The sequence below is a fragment of the Oncorhynchus masou genome, unplaced genomic scaffold (genome assembly GCF_036934945.1).
Source record: "Oncorhynchus masou masou isolate Uvic2021 unplaced genomic scaffold, UVic_Omas_1.1 unplaced_scaffold_1461, whole genome shotgun sequence".
Classification (NCBI taxonomy): Eukaryota; Metazoa; Chordata; class Actinopteri; order Salmoniformes; family Salmonidae; genus Oncorhynchus; species Oncorhynchus masou.
The window spans coordinates 14,819-39,814 of record NW_027004595.1 but is presented as its reverse complement, the minus strand read 5'-3'; the positions used below and the strand labels follow the sequence as shown (position 1 = coordinate 39,814).

At 42.0% G+C, this 24,996-nt stretch overlaps 1 protein-coding gene across 1 annotated transcript; it reads right to left on the bottom strand.

Annotated features, from left to right (window-relative positions):
- Positions 1 to 1,618: 1,618 nt before the first annotated feature.
- Positions 1,619 to 8,239, bottom strand: LOC135530929 (B-cell receptor CD22-like). Its single transcript, XM_064959098.1, has 9 exons — positions 7,237 to 8,239; positions 6,980 to 7,128; positions 6,107 to 6,278; positions 5,695 to 5,949; positions 4,812 to 5,075; positions 4,521 to 4,617; positions 4,374 to 4,428; positions 4,084 to 4,263; positions 1,619 to 3,513 (listed from the first exon to the last, which is right to left on the bottom strand). The coding sequence occupies exons 4-9, from the start codon at positions 5,933 to 5,935 to the stop codon at positions 3,490 to 3,492; spliced, it is 861 nt and encodes a 286-aa protein (XP_064815170.1). The 5' UTR covers positions 5,936 to 5,949; positions 6,107 to 6,278; positions 6,980 to 7,128; positions 7,237 to 8,239; the 3' UTR covers positions 1,619 to 3,489.
- Positions 8,240 to 24,996: the final 16,757 nt, after the last annotated feature.

Below are 24,996 nucleotides of genomic sequence, written 5' to 3'. Positions count from 1 at the left end.
TCAACAGGTAGTGTGTTGATAGAATGACCATCTGTAGAGCATCTATCCAGACTATCCAAATAAAGTGACAGAAAAACTATCACTGTAAATCCCTTTATCACTTAGTATTCACTCTAATGCACAGATGGAAGAAATCCTATGTTAAACAGACAAACACAAACCAAGACATTTAACTGAACTAAATGGAATTCAACAGTTTAGCTTAATTTCATAATTGCATTCAACTGTGAATGGAAACCACAGAAAGGACCTAAGTGTTACTCAGTGAGGTGTGAAAGACAACTATTCCAGAAAATAAGAAGCCCCTAACAGACGATGTCACTGAACACACAGAATAACATTACTAAAACATTATGAATGAGACCATACCTGCTACAGACCACATACCTGCTACAGACCAGAGAAAGACCCCCAACACACTTCCTGCTGTTCTCAAGGCCATTGTTGCATCTCCCACCCTGCAGTCTGAGAAACATAAACAACAACTCACTCTATAGCTGGTGAATAACTCCACCTGATACATTAAAACAGTCCAGGTTCCATATTCACAAAGTGTCAAAAATGTAAGTAAAATGATACAGTACATATATATACATATACATATATATATATATATATATATGTAGAAGTGTGATTTTAGTGACTGACACATTGTGAAAGTAGCCTAGTCAGGCATTTAAGACAATCACATGCATCAACAGCATGTCAGAAAGGGATGTACTGGATGTACTGATAAAGACTGCACAGCTATTTACATTTCTTCATTTGAGGAGTGGGCCTACATTTTTTAATGGGGCAAAATGCAGCCCATTTTCAACATAGTCTTTTCTTTAAATATAGATCCACAACAAAGTGTTGACTGTTCTATATGGTTTCTTAATGTGTTTCCTCACAAGATGTGACCCATCACTCCTCATCATCTCCATCAAAGTGCTCCTGAAGGTTCCAGTGTTCTAGACTAGAGCTCCCCCTACTGGCATCTCAACATTACTGCAGCCTCCAGTCTCTCTTCATATGTCCCAATCATGTCCTCATCCACTTGGATCAATAACAAAATATCAAACTGGTAATAAGGTGCCTGAGACTGAGGTCCCGATTCCCAACCCTTTACCAAGTGTGCAAGTTCACTCTTCCCGTCATGGATTTAAAAGTATGAGACTGGTGTGAACATTGGAGTTTCCATATTTGTTAGCTGAATCCATATCAGTGGAACAGGCGAAGCTGAAATCTTTGCCCTATACACATTCTATGTCTTTGCCAGGGGTCAAGGAATCGGACGAGGGATTCACATTTTCTCAAAATGTATTTTCATCAATGTTGTTTTTTTCTGTGATTGACAATAGTGAATTCAGACAATCCGATCAGAGAGCGAAACATGCAAATCTACGATGCTCACAAGGTCTACTTCTGGGAAGAAGTGGGCGGAGTCAGGTCTACTTCGGGGGAGAAGTGGGCGGAGTCAGGTCTACTTCGTGGAAGAAGTGGGCGGAGTCAGGTCTACTTCGTGGAAGAAGTGGGCAGAGTCAGGTCCACTTCGGGGAAGAAGTGGGTGGAGTCAGGTCTACTTCGGGGTTGAATAACATTTGAAAATGTAAAAAATTGATACAGAACAAACCAACAATGTAAAGAACATTTTTAATCAATTTGCAAACCTTTCTAAATACCTGTTTTTGCTTTGTCATTATGGGGTATTGTGTGTAGATTGATGAGGGGAAAAAAACTCTATTCAATTTTAGAATAAGGCTGTAACATAACAAAATGTGGAAAAAGTCAAGGGGTCTGAATACTTTCTGAATGCACTGTATATTACTAGATACTATTATAAACCAGGTAGTTTAGGTCCTGGATGCTGATTGGCTGAATAAGCATTTCATTTCACATACAGTATTTCAGACAATAGAACACTGGTATGACACCAACATATTTGTTTACTTTCTATTTATGTTGGTAACCAGTTTATAATAGCAATAAGGCCCTCGGGCTTGTAGTATATGGTCAATATACCACGGCTAAGGGCTGTATCAAGGCACTCTGCATTGTGCAGAACAACAGTGATTAGCCGTGGTACAGTACATAGGCCAATATACCAAAGCTAACGGCTGTATACAGGAACTCTGCGTTGTGTCGTGCTTAAGAACAGTCCTTAGCCGTCGTACAGTATATAGGCCAATATACCACAGCTAACGGCTGTATCCAGGAACTCTGCGTTGTGTCGTGCTGAAGAACAGTCCTTAGCCGTGGTACAGTATATAGGCCAATATACCACAGCTAACGGCTGTATACAGGAACTCTGCGTTGTGTCGTGCTTAAGAACAGTCATTAGCCGTGGTACAGTATATAGGCCAATATACCACAGCTAACGGCTGTATCCAGGAACTCTGCGTTGTGTCGTGCTTAAGAACAGTCCTTAGCCGTGGTACAGTATATAGGCCAATATACCACACCCCTCTGACCTTATTGCTTAATTATACCACTTAGTTATTATATACGGGTCCAGATATACAAGGTCTTCTTGGTTCTGGGTTTGTTGTTTTCAGTTCTTGGTTCTGGGTTTGTTGTTTTCAGTTCTTGGTTCTGGGTTTGTCAGGTCTTCTTGGTTCTGGGTTTGTTGTTTTCAGTTCTTGGTTCTGGTTTTATTGTTTTCAGTTCTTGGTTCTGGATTTGTGAGGTCTTCTTGGTTCTGGGTTTGTTGTTTTCAGTTATTGGTTCTGGATTTGTCAGGTCTTCTTGGTTCTGGGTTTGTTGTTTTCAGTTCTTGGTTCTGGGTTTGTCAGGTCTTCTTGGTTCTGGGTGTGTTATTTTCAGTTCTTCTTGGTTCTGGGTTTGTTGTTTTCAGTTCTTGGTTCTGGATTTGTTGTGTTCAGTTCTTGGTTCTGGGATTGTTGTTTTCAGTTCTTCTTGGTTCTGGGTTTGTTTTTTTCAGTTCTTGGTTCTGGGTTTGTTGTTTTCAGTTCTTCTTGGTTCTGGGTTTGTTGTTTTCAGTTCTTGGTTCTGGGTTTGTTGTGTTCAGTTCTTGGTTCTGGGTTTGTCAGATCTTCTTGGTTCTGGGTTTGTTGTTTTCAGTTCTTGGTTCTGGGTTTGTCAGGTCTTCTTGGTTCTGGGTTTGTTGTTTTCAGTTCTTGGTTCTGGATATGTTGTGTTCAGTTCTTCTTGGTTCTGGGTTTGTTGTTTTCAGTTCTTGGTTCTGGATTTGTTGTGTTCAGTTCTTCTTGGTTCTGGGTTTGTTGTTTTCAGTTCTTCTTGGTTCTGGGTTTGTTGCTTTCAGTTCTTGGTTCTGGTTTGTTGTTTTCAGTTCTTCTTGGATCTGGGTTTGTTGTTTTCAGTTCTTGGTTCTGGGTTTGTTGTGTTCAGTGCTTGGTTCTGGGTTGGTCAGGTCTTCTTGGTTCTGGGTTTGTTATTTTCAGGTCTTCTTGGTTCTGGGTTTATTGTGTTAAGGACTTCTTGGTTCTGGGTTTGTTGACTGTACTGTAGAGAACAGAGGGATCCTCCTCAGCTGATTGTTCCACCGTGGACCTGAAGAAAGAAACATTAAACTGAATGTGAGTCCCAAATGGCACCCTACTCCATTTTTGCATGCACTACTTTAGACCAGTAGTAATCTAAAGAGGGAATAGGGTGCCATTTGGAATGCAAGCAGAGCAGTTACTCAAAACCATCATCACATCACATCCCTCCTTCATTATAGACATATCATAGTAACTGTCTTGAGATGTAAATTGTTGAGTTTGTAGTTTCAGGAAATGCCATTTGGCCTGAAGAATGGCCCTGGAACCTTTTAGACATTAAAACTGCAACTTTTCAAAATGTTCACTGTCACACCATAGTATGCCCCTAGAGTTCACCATAGAGTTCAATGAAATGTCACTTGACACTTGAGATTTCTCCTTCAACCCTCAGATAGTGATGGAGTTATCAGGGAGCAATGAGGGGTCACTAGGGGTCAACTGTTTTGCTTATTTTAATGAAATCATTGTCCTCGCCTCCAATAAGCAGCAGCATATGAATTGTCTTGATGCTGTCTGTGTGGTCACATGTTCTACATAGTATAGACTCTATATTGTTGTAACGGCAGAATATGCTCACCAGGTGGCAGCACTGGGTAGGTTGAAATTCATCCTCTTTCTGGGGTTGAAGCAGGTTGGAGTGAGAGAAGTGGACGCTGGCGAAGTGAATGTCATCTTGGTCGACGGTGGCCGCTGTCTGTGCTGCAGTAGGGGTGAAGGCCATGCCTGAGATGTTGTCATACACTGGACTAGAGTCTCCCTGATGGAGAGAGAGGACAGACAATATAAATAGACCTGGGGACAGACAGCATGAAGAGTGGAAATGTCCCACAAAGCAATAAAGACAATCCTACATCTGTTTCAACAGACCTGTCCATTGCCTGCCGTGTGTCTTGTGTCAGAGGTGGTTTTGGAGACCTTCTTCCTGTTTTGTAAATGAATGAGTGAATGAATATGTTAATAAAGTAATGAAGATAATAAAGTGAAATAATCTTTAAAATATGCATTTTCACTCACTTGAACCACATGAGTCCAGAGAGACATGAAGCCAGTATGACAACCAGAACAACCACTATGATTCCTAAGGCTGCAGTTATAACTGAGGTCTGTTTCCCTAAAAGATAATATAGATGATATGAGTACAGGTTATTATGAAGTGAAAATGAATATACAGCAAAACAGGACATTAATGCAATACTTGTATATAGAAGCCCATGTATAGTTATAAACCAAAGTGGAATGAGGCAAACTAGAAGAAGATACCTTGAAACATAATTTTGTATTGAAGTAATGAAGATGTAACTTTACCTGCTACAATGATCATCAGAGCTGTAGAGTTATTAGATCCTCTTCCATTCTGGGCCTCACAGTAATATTCTCCTCTGTCCTCAGAGATGATGTTAGTGATGCTGTAACTCTGTCCTGGTGCTTTTGGTGAGGTTACATTATTCTTGAACCAGGTGTATTTGTCCACAGGTGGGTTGGCATCACTGCTGCAGGTCAGAGTCACTGAACTGCCCTCCACTAAATCACCAGAGGGACTGACTGACACTGAGGTGTTCCATGGACCATCTGGTGTAAAATAAATTTTATTTATTTATAGCAACATTTGTGTTTAGTTGAAATAATTTATAAATTATAATAAATTATTAATTCAGAGCAAAAGAAAATGTGAAACAGAATCACAATAAATAATGATGACATTGTGGTAATGCACATTCAGGGAAATGGATAAGTCACGATCGTGTGGAGAGACGGACCAAGGCGCAGCATGAGTGGAGTTCTACATCTTTATTTTTAGTGAAACTTACAATAAACCAAGAAACTAACAACGCCGACAGTACTGAGGTGCAACATGAACTCACTCAAAAACAATATCCCACAAAGCAGGTGGGATAAAGGGCTTCCTGAATATGATCCCCAATTAGAGGCAACAATTACCAGCTGCCTCTAATTGGGAACCACACAAACCAGCCACATAGAAAATAAATGACTAGAACACCCCCCTAGTCACGCTCTGACCTAAACACCATAGAGAACCGAGGGCTCTCTATGGTCAGGGAGTGACAGGATGTTACACACTAAAATATGTATTGATAGATATATTATTGTGTAAAACATGCTATTCTAAATTCAAGTATCAACATTGTCAGTATATCAAACTGGACATTAAAATCCCCAATGTACTTACATGTGACAGTGAGAGTCTCTTCATCAGAGGGGAGATCCTCATGTCCTTCTACAGAACAGGAGTATCTGCCTGTATCCTCACTGCTGACTGAGAACAGGATATAGACAGGAGAGGAGGTGTTGCTGTTTGGTAGAGACTGTCCATTCTTATACCAACTGTAGACTGTGATGGGGTCCAGTGTACATTTGGTTCTACATGTCAGTGTGACTCTCTCCCCCTCTGACACAGATGTAGGATCCATCTCCAACACAACATCTAGAGTAAAAGGAAACAAATCATTATTCTCCTCCTATATATGTCATCTTATGTGAAATATTATATATATATATTATATATATTTTTCCCTGTTACATAACACTGCAGGGTACAGTCACTCTCCTTATCCCCAAGGTACTCTATATGACCCTCATACCTTGGCACTGAGCTCAGATCTTCAGCCTCCATACCAGACCATTTAGTAAACCAGAAAGCTTGTTTGATCTCATGGTAACTGGGATATGTGTAAGAGCAGGAAATGTCCACTGTTGACCCCTTCAAAGCACAGATCTTCTGATGGGTGTAAGTCACACTCCAACACTTCTTATCTGAAATACAAGACAATATAACACCTTTATAAAATTCTTAATTACAATATCTACTGTATACACTTATGCTGGTACGTTCCCCAGCAAGAAAACCTCAAATGTAACCAAAACACAAATGGGAATTAGTAAAAGAGTCACTGACAAAGACAAAAATGAGACCAGTGGGCTCTGAAAGACACTCATGGGGGAGTCCATTGAAAAAGTACTATCAACAACAACTAGAACAAAAAGACATGAGCTTCCACAACATTTACCCAAGAAGAGGCAAACAAAATAAAACCCCACAGTTGTAACACATTCTGACTAACGAGTGACACCAATCAGGGCACCTCACCTCCAAGTATCAATGAAAAAAAACTAAACAACAATGTTTAAATCATATGCTGTGAAAGTAACCAGGAAGTGACTATCAGCTTTGTAGTTTTTAAACTTTAGTAGTTATTTTTCATGGGTCTTCAGTGCTCAAAAAAAGTAGTGCAATGGTGTACAGGCACAACAACGTAATGAAAGGTATTTGGTAGAAGTACATTCATCCATTGACTGCATTTTCATGAATTTGATTATATATCTTGAAGCCCATTCAACACTGCGTGGCAAAGCATACGGAACTAAAGCAGAAGTGGACGTCACGTTCACAGCAAATTAAATAATGATCGTCTGACGACCTGAAACAAATGTTGTATGTAAAAGTCCACACTCACACACTGCAGGAGAGAGGAGATCCTCGTGGCCTTTTACAGCACAGGAGTAACTGTCTGCATCACTAAAGGAGTCTGAGTCCAGGCTGGAAGTGTCCTCCTTTACTTTGTGTCCGTTCTTGTACCAGATGTAGGTGGGGTGACTTATCACTCTAATACAAAGATGGAAGAAATCCTATGTTATACAGACTATTGTACATACACACCACAACAATTGTCAGAACTAATTGGAATTGAACATAAAAACACTTTTACTGTACCTGTGACAGACAAGGTCACTCCAGGATTGCCAGTAATAATCTGTTAATAATCTGAACCAATACGTAGTCTCTCTCTCTCAGGTCTGTGATTCTCAGGGTACAGTCTTTCTTCTTATCTCCATGATACTCCAGACGACCTGCATACTCTGGGTTCTGACCTAGATCTTCAGTCTCAATTTTAGTGAACCAGAAGGTTGATGTGACCTTATGACCTCTGAGATAGCTGAAAGAGCAGGTCATCTCCACTGTTCACCCCTTCAAGGCACAGATACACCAATCAGAGTATGTCACACTCCAGACATTCTTCCCCAGTACAACTGAAACACAGTCACACAACACAACATTTATTAAATGAAAATGAGGCAAAAATGGCTCTCACTAACGGTATTGTTGGTCCACATTTTGTTGCCATAGTTGCTGAGTTGTGTGAATGGAAACCACAGATAAGCATCTCTCGATGAGGAGTAGAAATCAAATCAAATCAAATTTATTTATATAACCCTTCGTACATCAGCTGATATCTCCAAGTGCTGTATAGAAACCCAGCCTAAAACCCCAAACAGCAAGCAATGCAGGTGTAGAAGCACGATGGCTAGGAAAAACTCCCTAGAAAGGACAAAACCTAGGAAGAAACCTAGAGAGGAACCAGGCTATGTGGGGTGGCTAGTCCTCTTCTGGCTGTGCCGGGTGGAGATTATAACAGAACATGGCCAAGATGTTCAAATGTTCATAAATGACCAGCATGGTCCAATAATAATAAGGCAGAACAGTTGAAACTGGAGCAGCAGCACGGCCAGGTGGACTGGGGACAGCAAGGAGTCATCGTGCCAGGTAGTCCTGAGGCATGGTCCTAGGGCTCAGGTCCTCCGAGAGAGAGAAAGAAAGAGAGAAAGAGAGAATTAGAGAGAGCACACTTAAATTCACACAGGACACCGAATAGGACAGGAGAAGTACTCCAGATATAACAAACTGACCCCAGCCCCCCGACACATAAACTACTGCAGCATAAATACTGGAGGCTGAGACAGGAGGGGTCAGGAGACACTGTGGCCCCATCCGAGGACACCCCGGACAGGGCCAAACAGGAAGGATAGAACCCCACCCACTTTGCCAAAGCACAGCCCCCACACCACTAGAGGGATATCTTCAACCACCAACTTACCATCCAGAGACAAGGCCGAGTATAGCCCACAAAGATCTGCGCCACGGCACAACCCAGGGGGGGGGGGGCGTCAGTGACATCAGTGACTTAACCCACTCAAGTGACGCACCCCTCCCAGGGACGGTAGAAGACCAATATATAAAGTGAAGTATATATGCCAAACAGAACAACATTACGACTCTTAACCTTTTAGACATGTTTATAAATTGAAACACAGGGCAACTAAAACAGTTATGAAAGGGACCATACCTGCTACAGACCAGAGAAAGACCCCCAACACACTTCCTGCTGTTCTCAAGGCCATTGTTGCATCTCCCACCCTGCAGTCTTAGAAACATAAACAACAACTCACTCTATAGCTGGTGAATAACTCCACCTGATACATTGAAGTAGAAACTGTAAATGGGGTACAGGGCCTCATTACTGAAAATGAACATTACATTACATTACATTTAAGTCATTTAGCAGACGCTCTTATCCAGAGCGACTTACAAATTGAACCAAGCTCATATTGCGTTGTGCTGTATTGTGTTACGGATCTTTTTAATTTGATCACTCTTTAGTTGTAGAAAATTTGTGTATTCAAGGTTTAAAAAGGCATCTAAAGGTTTTTTTTGTGTTTTTTTTCAACTGTCAGACTTAATTTTCCCTAATGAAAACTGTGTGAACCACCACATTAATTATAATACACATAATAATTCACTTTTCCTGTTGCTGAAGGATAATTTTTAAGATCCTTCATCTGTATACGGTTGTGTGTGTGAATACTGTCTGTCTATTTATTACACTATGGATCAACATCATCAACAACACAGTACTGTAAACACATTTCTACATTGATTATTCTGAAGCTGTTTTATTCTCAGAACCCCAAATATAGGAGGATAATGATGGGCTATGAGACACTTTATGAATACTGGCCCTGATGTAACAACCAAAACACAGCTCAAAACACAACTAGTAAAATGATACATTACCCTCAAGAATATGACTGAAAAAACAAATAACCAAAAACTATATTTCAAGATATTGTCAAGAGTACTTACAGAGTGAAGTGAAGGGGAGAGGTCTTGTACAGTGAGTCAACTTACTGGTAGTGTGTGGGAAATGACATTAAGTGTCAGTTCTGTGGTTGATACATATTTAAAGTAGTCAGGACACAAGTAGCTGATGCAGAACTGTCCTTTCCTTCCTCTTTAAGACATTAACATGCATGATAATCAGAACAGCACATATAAAGGGGAGGTTACTGTATTTCAATAGAAAATGTACAACAGACTGCATATCTAGTTGCCTTTCTTCATTTGAGTAGTGAGCTTACAATTTTTTAAACGTGGCCCATTTACAATGTATTATATTGACTAAATACTATGTTTATCATGTTTACTATAGCCTACTATTTTACTATAGCCTCCCTCCGAGTTCTTCTTGGAACAGGTCAATGTACCATTTACATTTGATCAGTTCCATGATGTCATTCATTCTATTCTACAAACACATTCAATTTACTCTCCTCATCAGCTGTATCAAAGTGGTACTGAAGGTTCCAGTGTTCTAGACTAGAGCTCCTCCTACTGGCATCTCAACATTACTGCACCATCCTAATAATAATGTCCTCAATAATGTTGGACTAATAACAACATTACAAACTGACAATACATCAGATAGAAAGGTGAAACACAACACTGTCTAGTACTTGACAAAGTCACATTTAATAAGGACACAAACACTTGTAGCGCGATCCTGCAAGTTGTCTTCGCCGTACACTGGCACTTTAAGAGCGCAGCAGCAGTCAGGAAAGAGGAAATCAAGACGTCTTTTCCGGCTCAGTGTCGGAGCTCTCGATTGGCGGGGCAGTTTGATGGGTGTGTTCAACTCCGCATACGACTTGTTTGGTTTCAGCGTGCTTAGTTTATAACATTTCTAAGTGTGATTACTGTTGTTATCGCGTTACTCCTGACGAGTTGGAAGCGTTCTGGACTCTGATCTCATCGAATACTAGCAACATTGTTGCAAGCTTTTGTCAAACGAACAACCAAGGATTGTGTCAGACGGACAAATTCACGTTCAAGCTTGTACGCAACAGCTCCTTCTTCAGTGTTTACAGTGAAATATGTTCTCTCTCTGTGCTGCTCTCTCGTTCATGTTCAGCGCCTTCAGTGAACTAATAATGCACTTTGGGACTGTTACTTTTTAGTTAAAGGGAGGTTGTGTGAGTGTTTTGAACTTTATTGATTTTGTGTGGGACAACTGACATTTGGAATGTTTTAAGTAGTCTATGAACACACCTGCACACCCATCTGTCTTTTTAGTCTATGAACACACCTGCACACCCATCTGTCTTTTTAGTCTATGAACACACCTGCACACCCATCTGTCTTTTTAGTCTATGAACACACCTACACACCCATCCGTCCCTCCACCCTCTTTCATTTGGAGGTGATACAAAATATTGCATATTGCTTTCTGGTCCATTGTTTCTAGGAAGTTGCCTTTGAATTGCTCTGACATTAATATTGTATGAGTTATTATTGGTTAGGTTACCGCCTGTGACTTGTCTTCTCCTTTCTCCCCACTGACTATCTGGCCAACAGGCTTCCCTATAGGCAGTCTCTTCTGCTGATGTCTGGTAGTGGTTCTCTGTCTATCCTACTCTGTTCAGTTCAACAGGTAGTGGTTCTCTATCTATCCTACTCTGTTCAGTTCAACAGGTAGTGGTTCTCTATCTATCCTACTCTGTTCAGTTCAACAGGTAGTGGTTCTCTATCTATCCTACTCTGTTCAGTTCAACAGGTAGTGGTTCTCTATCTATCCTACTCTGTTCAGTTCAACAGGTAGTGGTTCTCTATCTATCCTACTCTGTTCAGTTCAGCAGGTAGTGGTTCTCTATCTATCCTACTCTGTTCAGTTCAACAGGTAGTGGTTCTCTATCTATCCTACTCTGTTCAGTTCAACAGGTAGTGGTTCTCTATCTATCCTACTCTGTTCAGTTCAGCAGGTAGTGGTTCTCTATCTATCCTACTCTGTTCAGTTCAACAGGTAGTGGTTCTCTATCTATCCTACTCTGTTCAGTTCAACAGGTAGTGGTTCTCTATCTATCCTACTCTGTTCAGTTCAACAGGTAGTGGTTCTCTATCTATCCTACTCTGTTCAGTTCAACAGGTAGTGGTTCTCTATCTATCCTACTCTGTTCAGTTCAACAGGTAGTGGTTCTCTATCTATCCTACTCTGTTCAGTTCAACAGGTAGTGGTTCTCTATCTATCCTACTCTGTTCAGTTCAACAGGTAGTGGTTCTCTATCTATCCTACTCTGTTCAGTTCAACAGGTAGAGGTTCTCTATCTATCCTACTCTGTTCAGTTCAACAGGTAGTGGTTCTCTATCTATCCTACTCTGTTCAGTTCAACAGGTAGTGGTTCTCTATCTATCCTACTCTGTTCAGTTCAACAGGTAGTGGTTCTCTATCTATCCTACTCTGTTCAGTTCAACAGGTAGTGGTTCTCTATCTATCCTACTCTGTTCAGTTCAGCAGGTAGTGGTTCTCTATCTATCCTACTCTGTTCAGTTCAACAGGTAGTGGTTCTCTATCTATCCTACTCTGTTCAGTTCAACAGGTAGTGGTTCTCTATCTATCCTACTCTGTTCAGTTCAACAGGTAGTGGTTCTCTATCTATCCTACTCTGTTCAGTTCAACAGGTAGTGGTTCTCTATCTATCCTACTCTGTTCAGTTCAACAGGTAGTGGTTCTCTATCTATCCTACTCTGTTCAGTTCAACAGGTAGTGGTTCTCTATCTATCCTACTCTGTTCAGTTCAACAGGTAGTGGTTCTCTATCTATCCTACTCTGTTCAGTTCAACAGGTAGTGGTTCTCTATCTATCCTACTCTGTTCAGTTCAACAGGTAGTGGTTCTCTATCTATCCTACTCTGTTCAGTTCAACAGGTAGTGGTTCTCTATCTATCCTACTCTGTTCAGTTCAACAGGTAGTGGTTCTCTATCTATCCTACTCTGTTCAGTTCAACAGGTAGTGGTTCTCTATCTATCCTACTCTGTTCAGTTCAGCAGGTAGTGGTTCTCTATCTATCCTACTCTGTTCAGTTCAACAGGTAGTGGTTCTCTATCTATCCTACTCTGTTCAGTTCAACAGGTAGTGGTTCTCTATCTATCCTACTCTGTTCAGTTCAACAGGTAGTGGTTCTCTATCTATCCTACTCTGTTCAGTTCAACAGGTAGTGGTTCTCTATCTATCCTACTCTGTTCAGTTCAACAGGTAGTGGTTCTCTATCTATCCTACTCTGTTCAGTTCAACAGGTAGTGGTTCTCTATCTATCCTACTCTGTTCAGTTCAACAGGTAGTGGTTCTCTATCTATCCTACTCTGTTCAGTTCAACAGGTAGTGGTTCTCTATCTATCCTACTCTGTTCAGTTCAACAGGTAGTGGTTCTCTATCTATCCTACTCTGTTCAGTTCAGCAGGTAGTGGTTCTCTATCTATCCTACTCTGTTCAGTTCAACAGGTAGTGGTTCTCTATCTATCCTACTCTGTTCAGTTCAACAGGTAGTGGTTCTCTATCTATCCTACTCTGTTCAGTTCAACAGGTAGTGGTTCTCTATCTATCCTACTCTGTTCAGTTCAACAGGTAGAGGTTCTCTATCTATCCTACTCTGTTCAGTTCAACAGGTAGTGGTTCTCTATCTATCCTACTCTGTTCAGTTCAACAGGTAGTGGTTCTCTATCTATCCTACTCTGTTCAGTTCAACAGGTAGTGGTTCTCTATCTATCCTACTCTGTTCAGTTCAACAGGTAGTGGTTCTCTATCTATCCTACTCTGTTCAGTTCAGCAGGTAGTGGTTCTCTATCTATCCTACTCTGTTCAGTTCAACAGGTAGTGGTTCTCTATCTATCCTACTCTGTTCAGTTCAACAGGTAGTGGTTCTCTATCTATCCTACTCTGTTCAGTTCAACAGGTAGTGGTTCTCTATCTATCCTTCTCTGTTCAGTTCAACAGGTAGTGGCCTACTCTGTTCTCTATCTATCCTACTCTGTTCAGTTCAACAGGTAGTGGTTCTCTATCTATCCTACTCTGTTCAGTTCAACATGTAGTGGTTCTCTATCTATCCTACTCTGTTCAGTTCAACAGGTAGAGGTTCTCTATCTATCCTACTCTGTTCAGTTCAACTGGTAGTGGTTCTCTATCTATCCTTCTCTGTTCAGTTCAACAGGTAGTGGTTCTCTATCTATCCTACTCTGTTCAGTTCAACAGGTAGTGGTTCTCTATCTATCCTACTCTGTTCAGTTCAACAGGTAGTGGTTCTCTATCTATCCTACTCTGTTCAGTTCAACAGGTAGTGGTTCTCTATCTATCCTACTCTGTTCAGTTCAGATGGTAGTGGTTCTCTATCTATCCTACTCTGTTCAGTTCAGCAGGTAGTGGTTCTCTATCTATCCTACTCTGTTCAGTTCAGATGGTAGTGGTTCTCTATCTATCCTACTCTGTTCAGTTCAACAGGTAGTGGTTCTCTATCTATCCTACTCTGTTCAGTTCAACAGGTAGTGGTTCTCTATCTATCCTACTCTGTTCAGTTCAGCAGGTAGTGGTTCTCTATCTATCCTACTCTGTTCAGTTCAACAGGTAGTGGTTCTCTATCTATTCTACTCTGTTCAGTACAACAGGTAGTGGTTCTCTATCTATCCTACTCTGTTCAGTTCAACAGGTAGTGGTTCTCTATCTATCCTACTCTGTTCAGTTCAACAGGTAGTGGTTCTCTATCTATTCTACTCTGTTCAGTTCAACAGGTAGTGGTTCTCTATCTATCCTACTCTGTTCAGTTCAACAGGTAGTGGTTCTCTATCTATCCTACTCTGTTCAGTTCAACAGGTAGTGGTTCTCTATCTATCCTACTCTGTTCAGTTCAACAGGTAGTGGTTCTCTATCTATCCTACTCTGTTCAGTTCAACAGGTAGTGGTTCTCTATCTATCCTACTCTGTTCAGTTCAACAGGTAGTGGTTATCTGTCTATCCTACTCTGTTCAGTTCAACAGGTAGTGGTTCTCTATCTATTCTACTCTGTTCAGTACAACAGGTAGTGGTTCTCTATCTATCCTACTCTGTTCAGTTCAACAGGTAGAGGTTCTCTATCTATCCTACTCTGTTCAGTTCAACAGGTAGTGGTTCTCTATCTATCCTACTCTGTTCAGTTCAACAGGTAGTGTTTCTCTATCTATCCTACTCTGTTCAGTTCAGCAGGTAGTGGTTCTCTGTCTATCCTACTCTGTTCAGTTCAACAGGTAGTGGTTCTCTATCTATCCTACTCTGTTCAGTTCAACAGGTAGTGGTTCTCTATCTATCCTACTCTGTTCAGTTCAGATGGTAGTGGTTCTCTATCTATCCTACTCTGTTCAGTTCAACATCAGGTTAGGTGGTTCTCTATCTATCCTACTCTGTTCAGTTCAACAGGTAGTGGTTCTCTATCTATCCTACTCTGTTCAGTTCAACAGGTAGTGGTTCTCTATCTATCCTACTCTGTTCAGTTCAACAGGTAGTGGTTCTCTATCTATCCTACTCTGTTCAGTTCAACAGGTAGTGGTTCTCTATCTATCCTACTCTGTTCAGTTCAGTGGTTGGTTCTCTATCTATCCTACTCTGTTCAGTTCAACAGGTAGTGGTTCTCTATCTATCCTACTCTGTTCAGTTCAACAGGTAGTGGTTCTCTATCTATCCTACTCTGTTCAGTTCAACAGGTAGTGGTTCTCTATCTATCCTACTCTGTTCAGTTCAACAGGTAGTGGTTCTCTATCTATCCTACTCTGTTCAGTTCAGCAGGTAGTGGTTCTCTATCTATCCTACTCTGTTCAGTTGAGATGGTAGTGGTTCTCTATCTATCCTACTCTGTTCAGTTGAGATGGTAGTGGTTCTCTATCTATCCTACTCTGTTCAGTTCAACAGGTAGTGGTTCTCTATCTATCCTACTCTGTTCAGTTCAACAGGTAGTGGTTCTCTATCTATCCTACTCTGTTCAGTTCAACAGGTAGTGTTTCTCTATCTATCCTACTCTGTTCAGTTCAGGGTAGTGGTTCTCTGTCTATCCTACTCTGTTCAGTTCAACAGGTAGTGGTTCTCTATCTATCCTACTCTGTTCAGTTCAACAGGTAGTGGTTCTCTATCTATCCTACTCTGTTCAGTTCAGATGGTAGTGGTTCTCTATCTATCCTACTCTGTTCAGTTCAACAGGTAGTGGTTCTCTATCTATCCTACTCTGTTCAGTTCAACAGGTAGTGGTTCTCTATCTATCCTACTCTGTTCAGTTCAACAGGTAGTGGTTCTCTATCTATCCTACTCTGTTCAGTTCAACAGGTAGTGGTTCTCTATCTATCCTACTCTGTTCAGTTCAACAGGTAGTGGTTCTCTATCTATCCTACTCTGTTCAGTTCAACAGGTAGTGGTTCTCTATCTATCCTACTCTGTTCAGTTCAACAGGTAGTGGTTCTCTATCTATCCTACTCTGTTCAGTTCAACAGGTAGTGGTTCTCTATCTATCCTACTCTGTTCAGTTCAACAGGTAGTGGTTCTCTATCTATCCTACTCTGTTCAGTTCAACAGGTAGTGGTTCTCTATCTATCCTACTCTGTTCAGTTCAGCAGGTAGTGGTTCTCTATCTATCCTACTCTGTTCAGTTGAGATGGTAGTGGTTCTCTATCTATCCTACTCTGTTCAGTTGAGATGGTAGTGGTTCTCTATCTATCCTACTCTGTTCAGTTCAACAGGTAGTGGTTCTCTATCTATCCTACTCTGTTCAGTTCAACAGGTAGTGGTTCTCTATCTATCCTACTCTGTTCAGTTCAACAGGTAGTGGTTCTCTATCTATCCTACTCTGTTCAGTTCAGCAGGTAGTGGTTCTCTATCTATCCTACTCTGTTCAGTTCAGATGGTAGTGGTTCTCTATCTATCCTACTCTGTTCAGTTGAGATGGTAGTGGTTCTCTATCTATCCTACTCTGTTCAGTTCAACAGGTAGTGGTTCTCTATCTATCCTACTCTGTTCAGTTCAACAGGTAGTGGTTCTCTATCTATCCTACTCTGTTCAGTTCAACAGGTAGTGGTTCTCTATCTATCCTACTCTGTTCAGTTCAACAGGTAGTGGTTCTCTATCTATCCTACTCTGTTCAGTTCAACAGGTAGTGGTTCTCTATCTATCCTACTCTGTTCAGTTCAACAGGTAGTGGTTCTCTATCTATCCTACTCTGTTCAGTTCAGATGGTAGTGGTTCTCTATCTATCCTACTCTGTTCAGTTCAGATGGTAGTGGTTCTCTATCTATCCTACTCTGTTCAGTTCAACAGGTAGTGGTTCTCTATCTATCCTACTCTATTCAGTTCAACAGGTAGTGGTTCTCTATCTATCCTACTCTGTTCAGTTCAACAGGTAGTGGTTCTCTATCTATCCTACTCTGTTCAGTTCAACAGGTAGTGGTTCTCTATCTATCCTACTCTGTTCAGTTCAACAGGTAGTGGTTCTCTATCTATCCTACTCTGTTCAGTTCAACAGGTAGTGGTTCTCTATCTATCCTACTCTGTTCAGTTCAACAGGTAGTGGTTCTCTATCTATCCTACTCTGTTCAGTTCAACAGGTAGTGGTTCTCTATCTATCCTACTCTGTTCAGTTCAGCAGGTAGTGGTTCTCTATCTATCCTACTCTGTTCAGTTCAACAGGTAGTGGTTCTCTATCTATCCTACTCTGTTCAGTTCAACAGGTAGTGGTTCTCTATCTATCCTACTCTGTTCAGTTCAACAGGTAGTGGTTCTCTATCTATTCTACTCTGTTCAGTTCAACAGGTAGTGGTTCTCTATCTATCCTACTCTGTTCAGTTCAACAGGTAGTGGTTCTCTATCTATCTCTGTTCAGTTCTGTTCTCTATCTATCTACTCTGTTCAGTTCAACAGGTAGTGGTTCTCTATCTATCCTACTCTGTTCAGTTCAACAGGTAGAGGTTCTCTATCTATCCTACTCTGTTCAGTTCAACAGGTAGTGGTTCTCTATCTATCCTACTCTGTTCAGTTCAACAGGTAGTGGTTCTCTATCTATCCTACTCTGTTCAGTTCAACAGGTAGTGGTTCTCTATCTATCCTACTCTGTTCAGTTCAGCAGGTAGTGGTTCTCTATCTATCCTACTCTGTTCAGTTCAACAGGTAGTGGTTCTCTATCTATCCTACTCTGTTCAGTTCAACAGGTAGTGGTTCTCTATCTATCCTACTCTGTTCAGTTCAACAGGTAGTGGTTCTCTATCTATCCTACTCTGTTCAGTTCAACAGGTAGTGGTTCTCTATCTATCCTACTCTGTTCAGTTCAACAGGTAGTGGTTCTCTATCTATCCTACTCTGTTCAGTTCAACAGGTAGTGGTTCTCTATCTATCCTACTCTGTTCAGTTCAACAGGTAGTGGTTCTCTATCTATCCTACTCTGTTCAGTTCAACAGGTAGTGGTTCTCTATCTATCCTACTCTGTTCAGTTCAACAGGTAGTGGTTCTCTATCTATCCTACTCTGTTCAGTTCAACAGGTAGTGGTTCTCTATCTATCCTACTCTGTTCAGTTCAACAGGTAGTGGTTCTCTATCTATCCTACTCTGTTCAGTTCAGCAGGTAGTGGTTCTCTATCTATCCTACTCTGTTCAGTTGAGATGGTAGTGGTTCTCTATCTATCCTACTCTGTTCAGTTCAACAGGTAGTGGTTCTCTGTTATCTATCCTACTCTGTTCAGTTCAACAGGTAGTGGTTCTCTATCTATCCTACTCTGTTCAGTTCAACAGGTAGTGGTTCTCTATCTATCCTACTCTGTTCAGTTCAACAGGTAGTGGTTCTCTATCTATCCTACTCTGTTCAGTTCAACAGGTAGTGGTTCTCTATCTATCCTACTCTGTTCAGTTCAACAGGTAGTGGTTCTCTATCTATCCTACTCTGTTCAGTTCAACAGGTAGTGGTTCTCTATCTATCCTACTCTGTTCAGTTCAACAGGTAGTGGTTCTCTATCTATCCTACTCTGTTCAGTTCAACAGGTAGTGGTTCTCTATCTATCCTACTCTGTTCAGTTCAACAGGTAGTGGTACTCTGTTCAGTTCTCTATCTATCCTACTCTGTTCAGTTCAACAGGTAGTGGTTCTCTATCTATCCTACTCTGTTCAGTTCAGCAGGTAGAGGTTCTCTATCTATCCTACTCTGTTCAGTTCAACAGGTAGTGGTTCTCTATCTATCCTACTCTGTTCAGTTCAACTGGTAGTGGTTCTCTATCTATCCTACTCTGTTCAGTTCAGATGGTAGTGGTTCTCTATCTATCCTACTCTGTTCAGTTCAGCAGGTAGTGGTTCTCTATCTATCCTACTCTGTTCAGTTCAGATGGTAGTGGTTCTCTATCTATCCTACTCTGTTCAGTTCAACAGGTAGTGGTTCTCTATCTATCCTACTCTGTTCAGTTCAACAGGTAGTGGTTCTCTATCTATCCTCTCTGTTCTCTGTTCAGTTCAACAGGTAGTGGTTCTCTATCTATCCTACTCTGTTCAGTTCAGCAGGTAGTGGTTCTCTATCTATCCTACTCTGTTCAGTTCAGATGGTAGTGGTTCTCTATATATCCTACTCTGTTCAGTTCAACAGGTAGTGGTTCTCTATCTATCCTACTCTGTTCAGTTCAGCAGGTAGTGGTTCTCTATCTATTCTACTCTGTTCAGTTCAACAGGTAGTGGTTCTCTATCTATCCTACTCTGTTCAGTTCAACAGGTAGTGGTTCTCTATCTATCCTACTCTGTTCAGTTCAGCAGGTAGTGGTTCTCTATCTATCCTACTCTGTTCAGTTCAACAGGTAGTGGTTCTCTATCTATCCTACTCTGTTCAGTTCAACAGGTAGTGGTTCTCTATCTATCCTACTCTGTTCAGTTCAACAGGTAGTGGTTCTCTATCTATCCTACTCTGTTCAGTTCAACAGGTAGTGGTTCTCTATCTATCCTACTCTGTTCAGTTCAACAGGTAGTGGTTCTCTATCTATCCTACTCTGTTCAGTTCAACAGGTAGTGGTTCTCTATCTATCCTACTCTGTTCAGTTCAACAGGTAGTGGTTCTCTATCTATCCTACTCTGTTCAGTTCAACAGGTAGTGGTTCTCTATCTATCCTACTCTGTTCAGTTCAACAGGTAGTGGTTCTCTATCTATCCTACTCTGTTCAGTTCAACAGGTAGTGGTTCTCTATCTATCCTACTCTGTTCAGTTCAGATGGTAGTGGTTCTCTATCTATCCTACTCTGTTCAGTTCAGCAGGTAGTGGTTCTCTATCTATCCTACTCTGTTCAGTTCAGATGGTAGTGGTTCTCTATCTATCCTACTCTGTTCAGTTCAACAGGTAGTGGTTCTGTATCTATCCTACTCTGTTCAGTTCAGCAGGTAGTGGTTCTCTATCTATCCTACTCTGTTCAGTTCAACAGGTAGTGGTTCTCTATCTATCCTACTCTGTTCAGTTCAACAGGTAGTGGTTCTCTATCTATCCTACTCTGTTCAGTTCAACAGGTAGTGGTTCTCTATCTATCCTACTCTGTTCAGTTCAGCAGGTAGTGGTTCTCTATCTATCCTACTCTGTTCAGTTCAGATGGTATCTATATATCCTACTCTGTTCAGTTCAACAGGTAGTGGTTCTCTATCTATCCTACTCTGTTCAGTTCAACAGGTAGTGGTTCTCTATCTATCCTACTCTGTTCAGTTCAACAGGTAGTGGTTCTCTATCTATCCTACTCTGTTCAGTTCAGCAGGTAGTGGTTCTCTATCTATTCTACTCTGTTCAGTTCAACAGGTAGTGGTTCTCTATCTATCCTACTCTGTTCAGTTCAACAGGTAGTGGTTCTCTATCTATCCTACTCTGTTCAGTACAACAGGTAGTGGTTCTCTATCTATCCTACTCTGTTCAGTTCAACAGGTAGTGGTTCTCTATCTATCCTACTCTGTTCAGTTCAACAGGTAGTGGTTCTCTATCTATCCTACTCTGTTCAGTTCAACAGGTAGTGGTTCTCTATCTATCCTACTCTGTTCAGTTCAACAGGTAGTGGTTCTCTATCTATCCTACTCTGTTCAGTTCAGCAGGTAGTGGTTCTCTATCTATCCTACTCTGTTCAGTTCAGATGGTAGTGGTTCTCTATCTATCCTACTCTGTTCAGTTCAGATGGTAGTGGTTCTCTATCTATCCTACTCTGTTCAGTTGAGATGGTAGTGGTTCTCTATCTATCCTACTCTGTTCAGTTCAACAGGTAGTGGTTCTCTATCTATCCTACTCTGTTCAGTTCAACAGGTAGTGGTTCTCTATCTATCCTACTCTGTTCAGTTCAACAGGTAGTGGTTCTCTATCTATCCTACTCTGTTCAGTTCAACAGGTAGTGGTTCTCTATCTATCCTACTCTGTTCAGTTCAACAGGTAGTGGTTCTCTATCTATCCTACTCTGTTCAGTTCAACAGGTAGTGGTTCTCTATCTATCCTACTCTGTTCAGTTCAACAGGTAGTGGTTCTCTATCTATCCTACTCTATTCAGTTCAACAGGTAGTGGTTCTCTATCTATCCTACTCTGTTCAGTTCAGCAGGTAGTGGTTCTCTATCTATCCTACTCTGTTCAGTTCAGATGGTAGTGGTATCCTACTCTGTTCAGTTCAGATGGTAGTGGTTCTCTATCTATCCTACTCTGTTCAGTTCAACAGGTAGTGGTTCTCTATCTATCCTACTCTGTTCAGTTCAACAGGTAGTGGTTCTCTATCTATCCTACTCTGTTCAGTTCAACAGGTAGTGGTTCTCTATCTATCCTACTCTGTTCAGTTCAACAGGTAGTGGTTCTCTATCTATCCTACTCTGTTCAGTTCAACAGGTAGTGGTTCTCTATCTATCCTACTCTGTTCAGTTCAGCAGGTAGTGGTTCTCTATCTATCCTACTCTGTTCAGTACAACAGGTAGTGGTTCTCTATCTATCCTACTCTGTTCAGTTCAACAGGTAGTGGTTCTCTATCTATCCTACTCTGTTCAGTTCAGCATGTAGTGGTTCTCTATCTATTCTACTCTGTTCAGTTCAACAGGTAGTGGTTCTCTATCTATCCTACTCTGTTCAGTTCAACAGGTAGTGGTTCTCTATCTATCCTACTCTGTTCAGTTCAACAGGTAGTGGTTCTCTATCTATCCTACTCTGTTCAGTTCAACAGGTAGTGGTTCTCTATCTATCCTACTCTGTTCAGTTCAACAGGTAGTGGTTCTCTATCTATCCTACTCTGTTCAGTTCAACAGGTAGTGGTTCTCTATCTATCCTACTCTGTTCAGTTCAACAGGTAGTGGTTCTCTATCTATCCTACTCTGTTCAGTTCAACAGGTAGTGGTTCTCTATCTATCCTACTCTGTTCAGTTCAACAGGTAGTGGTTCTCTATCTATCCTACTCTGTTCAGTTCAACAGGTAGTGGTTCTCTATCTATCCTACTCTGTTCAGTTCAACAGGTAGTGGTTCTCTATCTATCCTACTCTGTTCAGTTCAGCAGGTAGTGGTTCTCTATCTATCCTACTCTGTTCAGTTCAACAGGTAGTGGTTCTCTATCTATCCTACTCTGTTCAGTTCAACAGGTAGTGGTTCTCTATCTATCCTACTCTGTTCAGTTCAACAGGTAGTGGTTCTCTATCTATCCTACTCTGTTCAGTTCAACAGGTAGTGGTTCTCTATCTATCCTACTCTGTTCAGTTCAGCAGGTAGTGGTTCTCTATCTATCCTACTCTGTTCAGTTCAACAGGTAGTGGTTCTCTATCTATCCTACTCTGTTCAGTTCAGGTAGTGGTTCTAACATCCTACTCTGTTCAGTTCAGCAGGTAGTGGTTCTCTATCTATCCTACTCTGTTCAGTTCAACAGGTAGTGGTTCTCTATCTATCCTACTCTGTTCAGTTCAACAGGTAGTGGTTCTCTATCTATCCTACTCTGTTCAGTTCAACAGGTAGTGGTTCTCTATCTATCCTACTCTGTTCAGTTCAACAGGTAGTGGTTCTCTATCTATCCTACTCTGTTCAGTTCAACAGGTAGTGGTTCTCTATCTATCCTACTCTGTTCAGTTCAACAGGTAGTGGTTCTCTATCTATCCTACTCTATTCAGTTCAGCAGGTTAATACCTGTCTGGCGCCCAAACATAAAACCTTTCTCTTTACCTCTCTAACAACACTGCTACAAACTGATGTCTGTATTGTTACAACATGCCAATGTCATTTTCTTTTACACTGTTTCTGTATCAAATGGCACCCTAATCCCTATACGGTGCAATACTTGCACTCCATCTATGATACCGTATGATGGGGATGTGTTTGTCAGCAGCATACCACTGCATCCCACTGCTGGCTTGATTCTAATCAGGATTGGTCCCTGGTTGGGAGACCAGATGCTGCTGGAAGTGGTGTTGGAGGGCCATTAGGAGACACTCTTTCCTCTAGTCTAAATGTTTTTCCCAATGTCCCAGGGCAGTGATTGGGGACACTACCCTGTGTAGGGTGCCATCTTTCAGATGAGATGCTAAACGGGTGTCCTGACTCTCTGGTCGCTAAAGATCCCATGCCACTTATCATAAGAGTAGGGGTGTTAACCCTGGTGTCCTGGCTAAATTCCCAATCTTGCCCTCATACCATCACGGTCACCTAATCATCCCCAGCTTCCAATTGGCTGATTCATCCCCCTCCTCTCCCTGTAAATATTCCCCAGGTCGTTGCTGTAAATGAGAATGTGTTCTCAGTCAACTTACCTGGTTAAATAATATAAAAACGCACCCCTGTATGCAGAACAATTTACCCATGGAGCATGTCGACAACTTATTCTAGGTGACAGAACTAACCACAGGTCTGAATACTTATGTACATGGGATATTTCAGTATTTTTTATACATTTGCAAAAAAATGTAAACCTGTTTTTGCTTTGTCATTAATGGGTATTGTGTGTAGATTGACGGGAAAATAAACAATTTCATCCATTTTAGAATAAGGCTGTAACTTAACAAAATCTGGAAAAAATCAAGGGTCTGAATGCTTTCCGAATCCACTGTGGGATCTTGATTCAATCCTAATGTGCTTGTAGACAATACGTTTATTTAAAGGCAAAGTTAATGCGTTAGTGGAGATCACATTCAAGGTGAACACAGCAGATTTGGAAATGACCTTTTAAATGCTTTAGCACGGTTTCTAATTGGATCCAGGCTCCAGGCTCCAGGGTTAGATAAGTCTACAGCCTTTGTTTTCCATAAAGTGTTTTAAAAGGATCCCACGGACATAACCTTCTCCTTATTGGTGCACTCAGACCTTATGAACAACCAGGACCAAAAGGTCAGATAGAGGTTGTGCTTATATTTGCCCTGTTTCAGATGGAAGCGTGTAACCTGTACAGTGTGTGTGGTGTGAAATGGAAATAGTTTGTTGCATATCCCACTCCTCCTGAGACACCCTCGGGGAGGAGAAAGGGTTGCATATCCCACTCCTCCTGAGACACCCTCGGGGAGGAGAAAGGGTTGCATATCCACTCCTCCTGAGACACCCTCGGGGAGGAGAAAGGGTTGCATATCCCACTCCTCCTGAGACACCCTCGGGGAGGAGAAAGGGTTGCATATCCCACTCCTCCTGAGACACCCTCGGGGAGGAGAAAGGGTTGCATATCCCACTCCTCCTGAGACACCCTCGGGGAGGAGAAAGGGTTGCATATCCCACTCCTCCTGAGACATCCTCGGGGAGGAGAAAGGGTTGCATATCCCACTCCTCCTGAGACACCCGGGGAGGAGAAAGGGTTGCATATCCCACTCCTCCTGAGACACCCTCGGGGAGGAGAAAGGGTTGCATATCCCACTCCTCCTGAGACACCCTCGGGGAGGAGAAAGGGTTGCATATCCCACTCCTCCTGAGACACCCTCGGGGAGGAGAAAGGGTTGCATATCCCACTCCTCCTGAGACACCCTCGGGGAGGAGAAAGGGTTGCATATCCCACTCCTCCTGAGACACCCTCGGGGAGGAGAAAGGGTTGCATATCCCACTCCTCCTGAGACACCCTCGGGGAGGAGAAAGGGTTGCATATCCCACTCTTCCTGAGACACCCTCGGGGAGGAGAAAGGGTTGCATATCCCACTCCTCCTGAGACACCCTCGGGGAGGAGAAAGGGTTGCATATCCCACTCCTCCTCCTGAGCATATCCCACTCCTCCTGAGACACCCTCGGGGAGGAGAAAGGGTTGCATATCCCACTCCTCCTGAGACACCCTCGGGGAGGAGAAAGGGTTGCATATCCCACTCCTCCTGAGACACCCTCGGGGAGGAGAAAGGGTTGCATATCCCACTCCTCCTGAGACACCCTCGGGGAGGAGAAAGGGTTGCATATCCCACTCCTCCTGAGACACCCTCGGGGAGGAGAAAGGGTTGCATATCCCACTCCTCCTGAGACACCCTCGGGGAGGAGAAAGGGTTGCATATCCCACTCCTCCTGAGACACCCTCGGGGAGGAGAAAGGGTTGCATATCCCACTCCTCCTGAGACACCCTCGGGGAGGAGAAAGGGTTGCATATCCCACTCCTCCTGAGACACCCTCGGGGAGGA

Coding starts and splice junctions, on each gene's coding strand:
- LOC135530929 (XM_064959098.1), bottom strand. CDS start 5,935: ATGGATCCTACATCTGTGTCAGAGGGGGAGAGAGTCACACTGACATGT. Junction 4,429..4,520: donor TCTGGACTCATGTGGTTCAA/GTGAGTGAAAAT, acceptor TTTACAAAACAG/GAAGAAGGTCTCCAAAACCA. Junction 3,514..4,083: donor CTACCCAGTGCTGCCACCTG/GTGAGCATATTC, acceptor TTCTTTCTTCAG/GTCCACGGTGGAACAATCAG.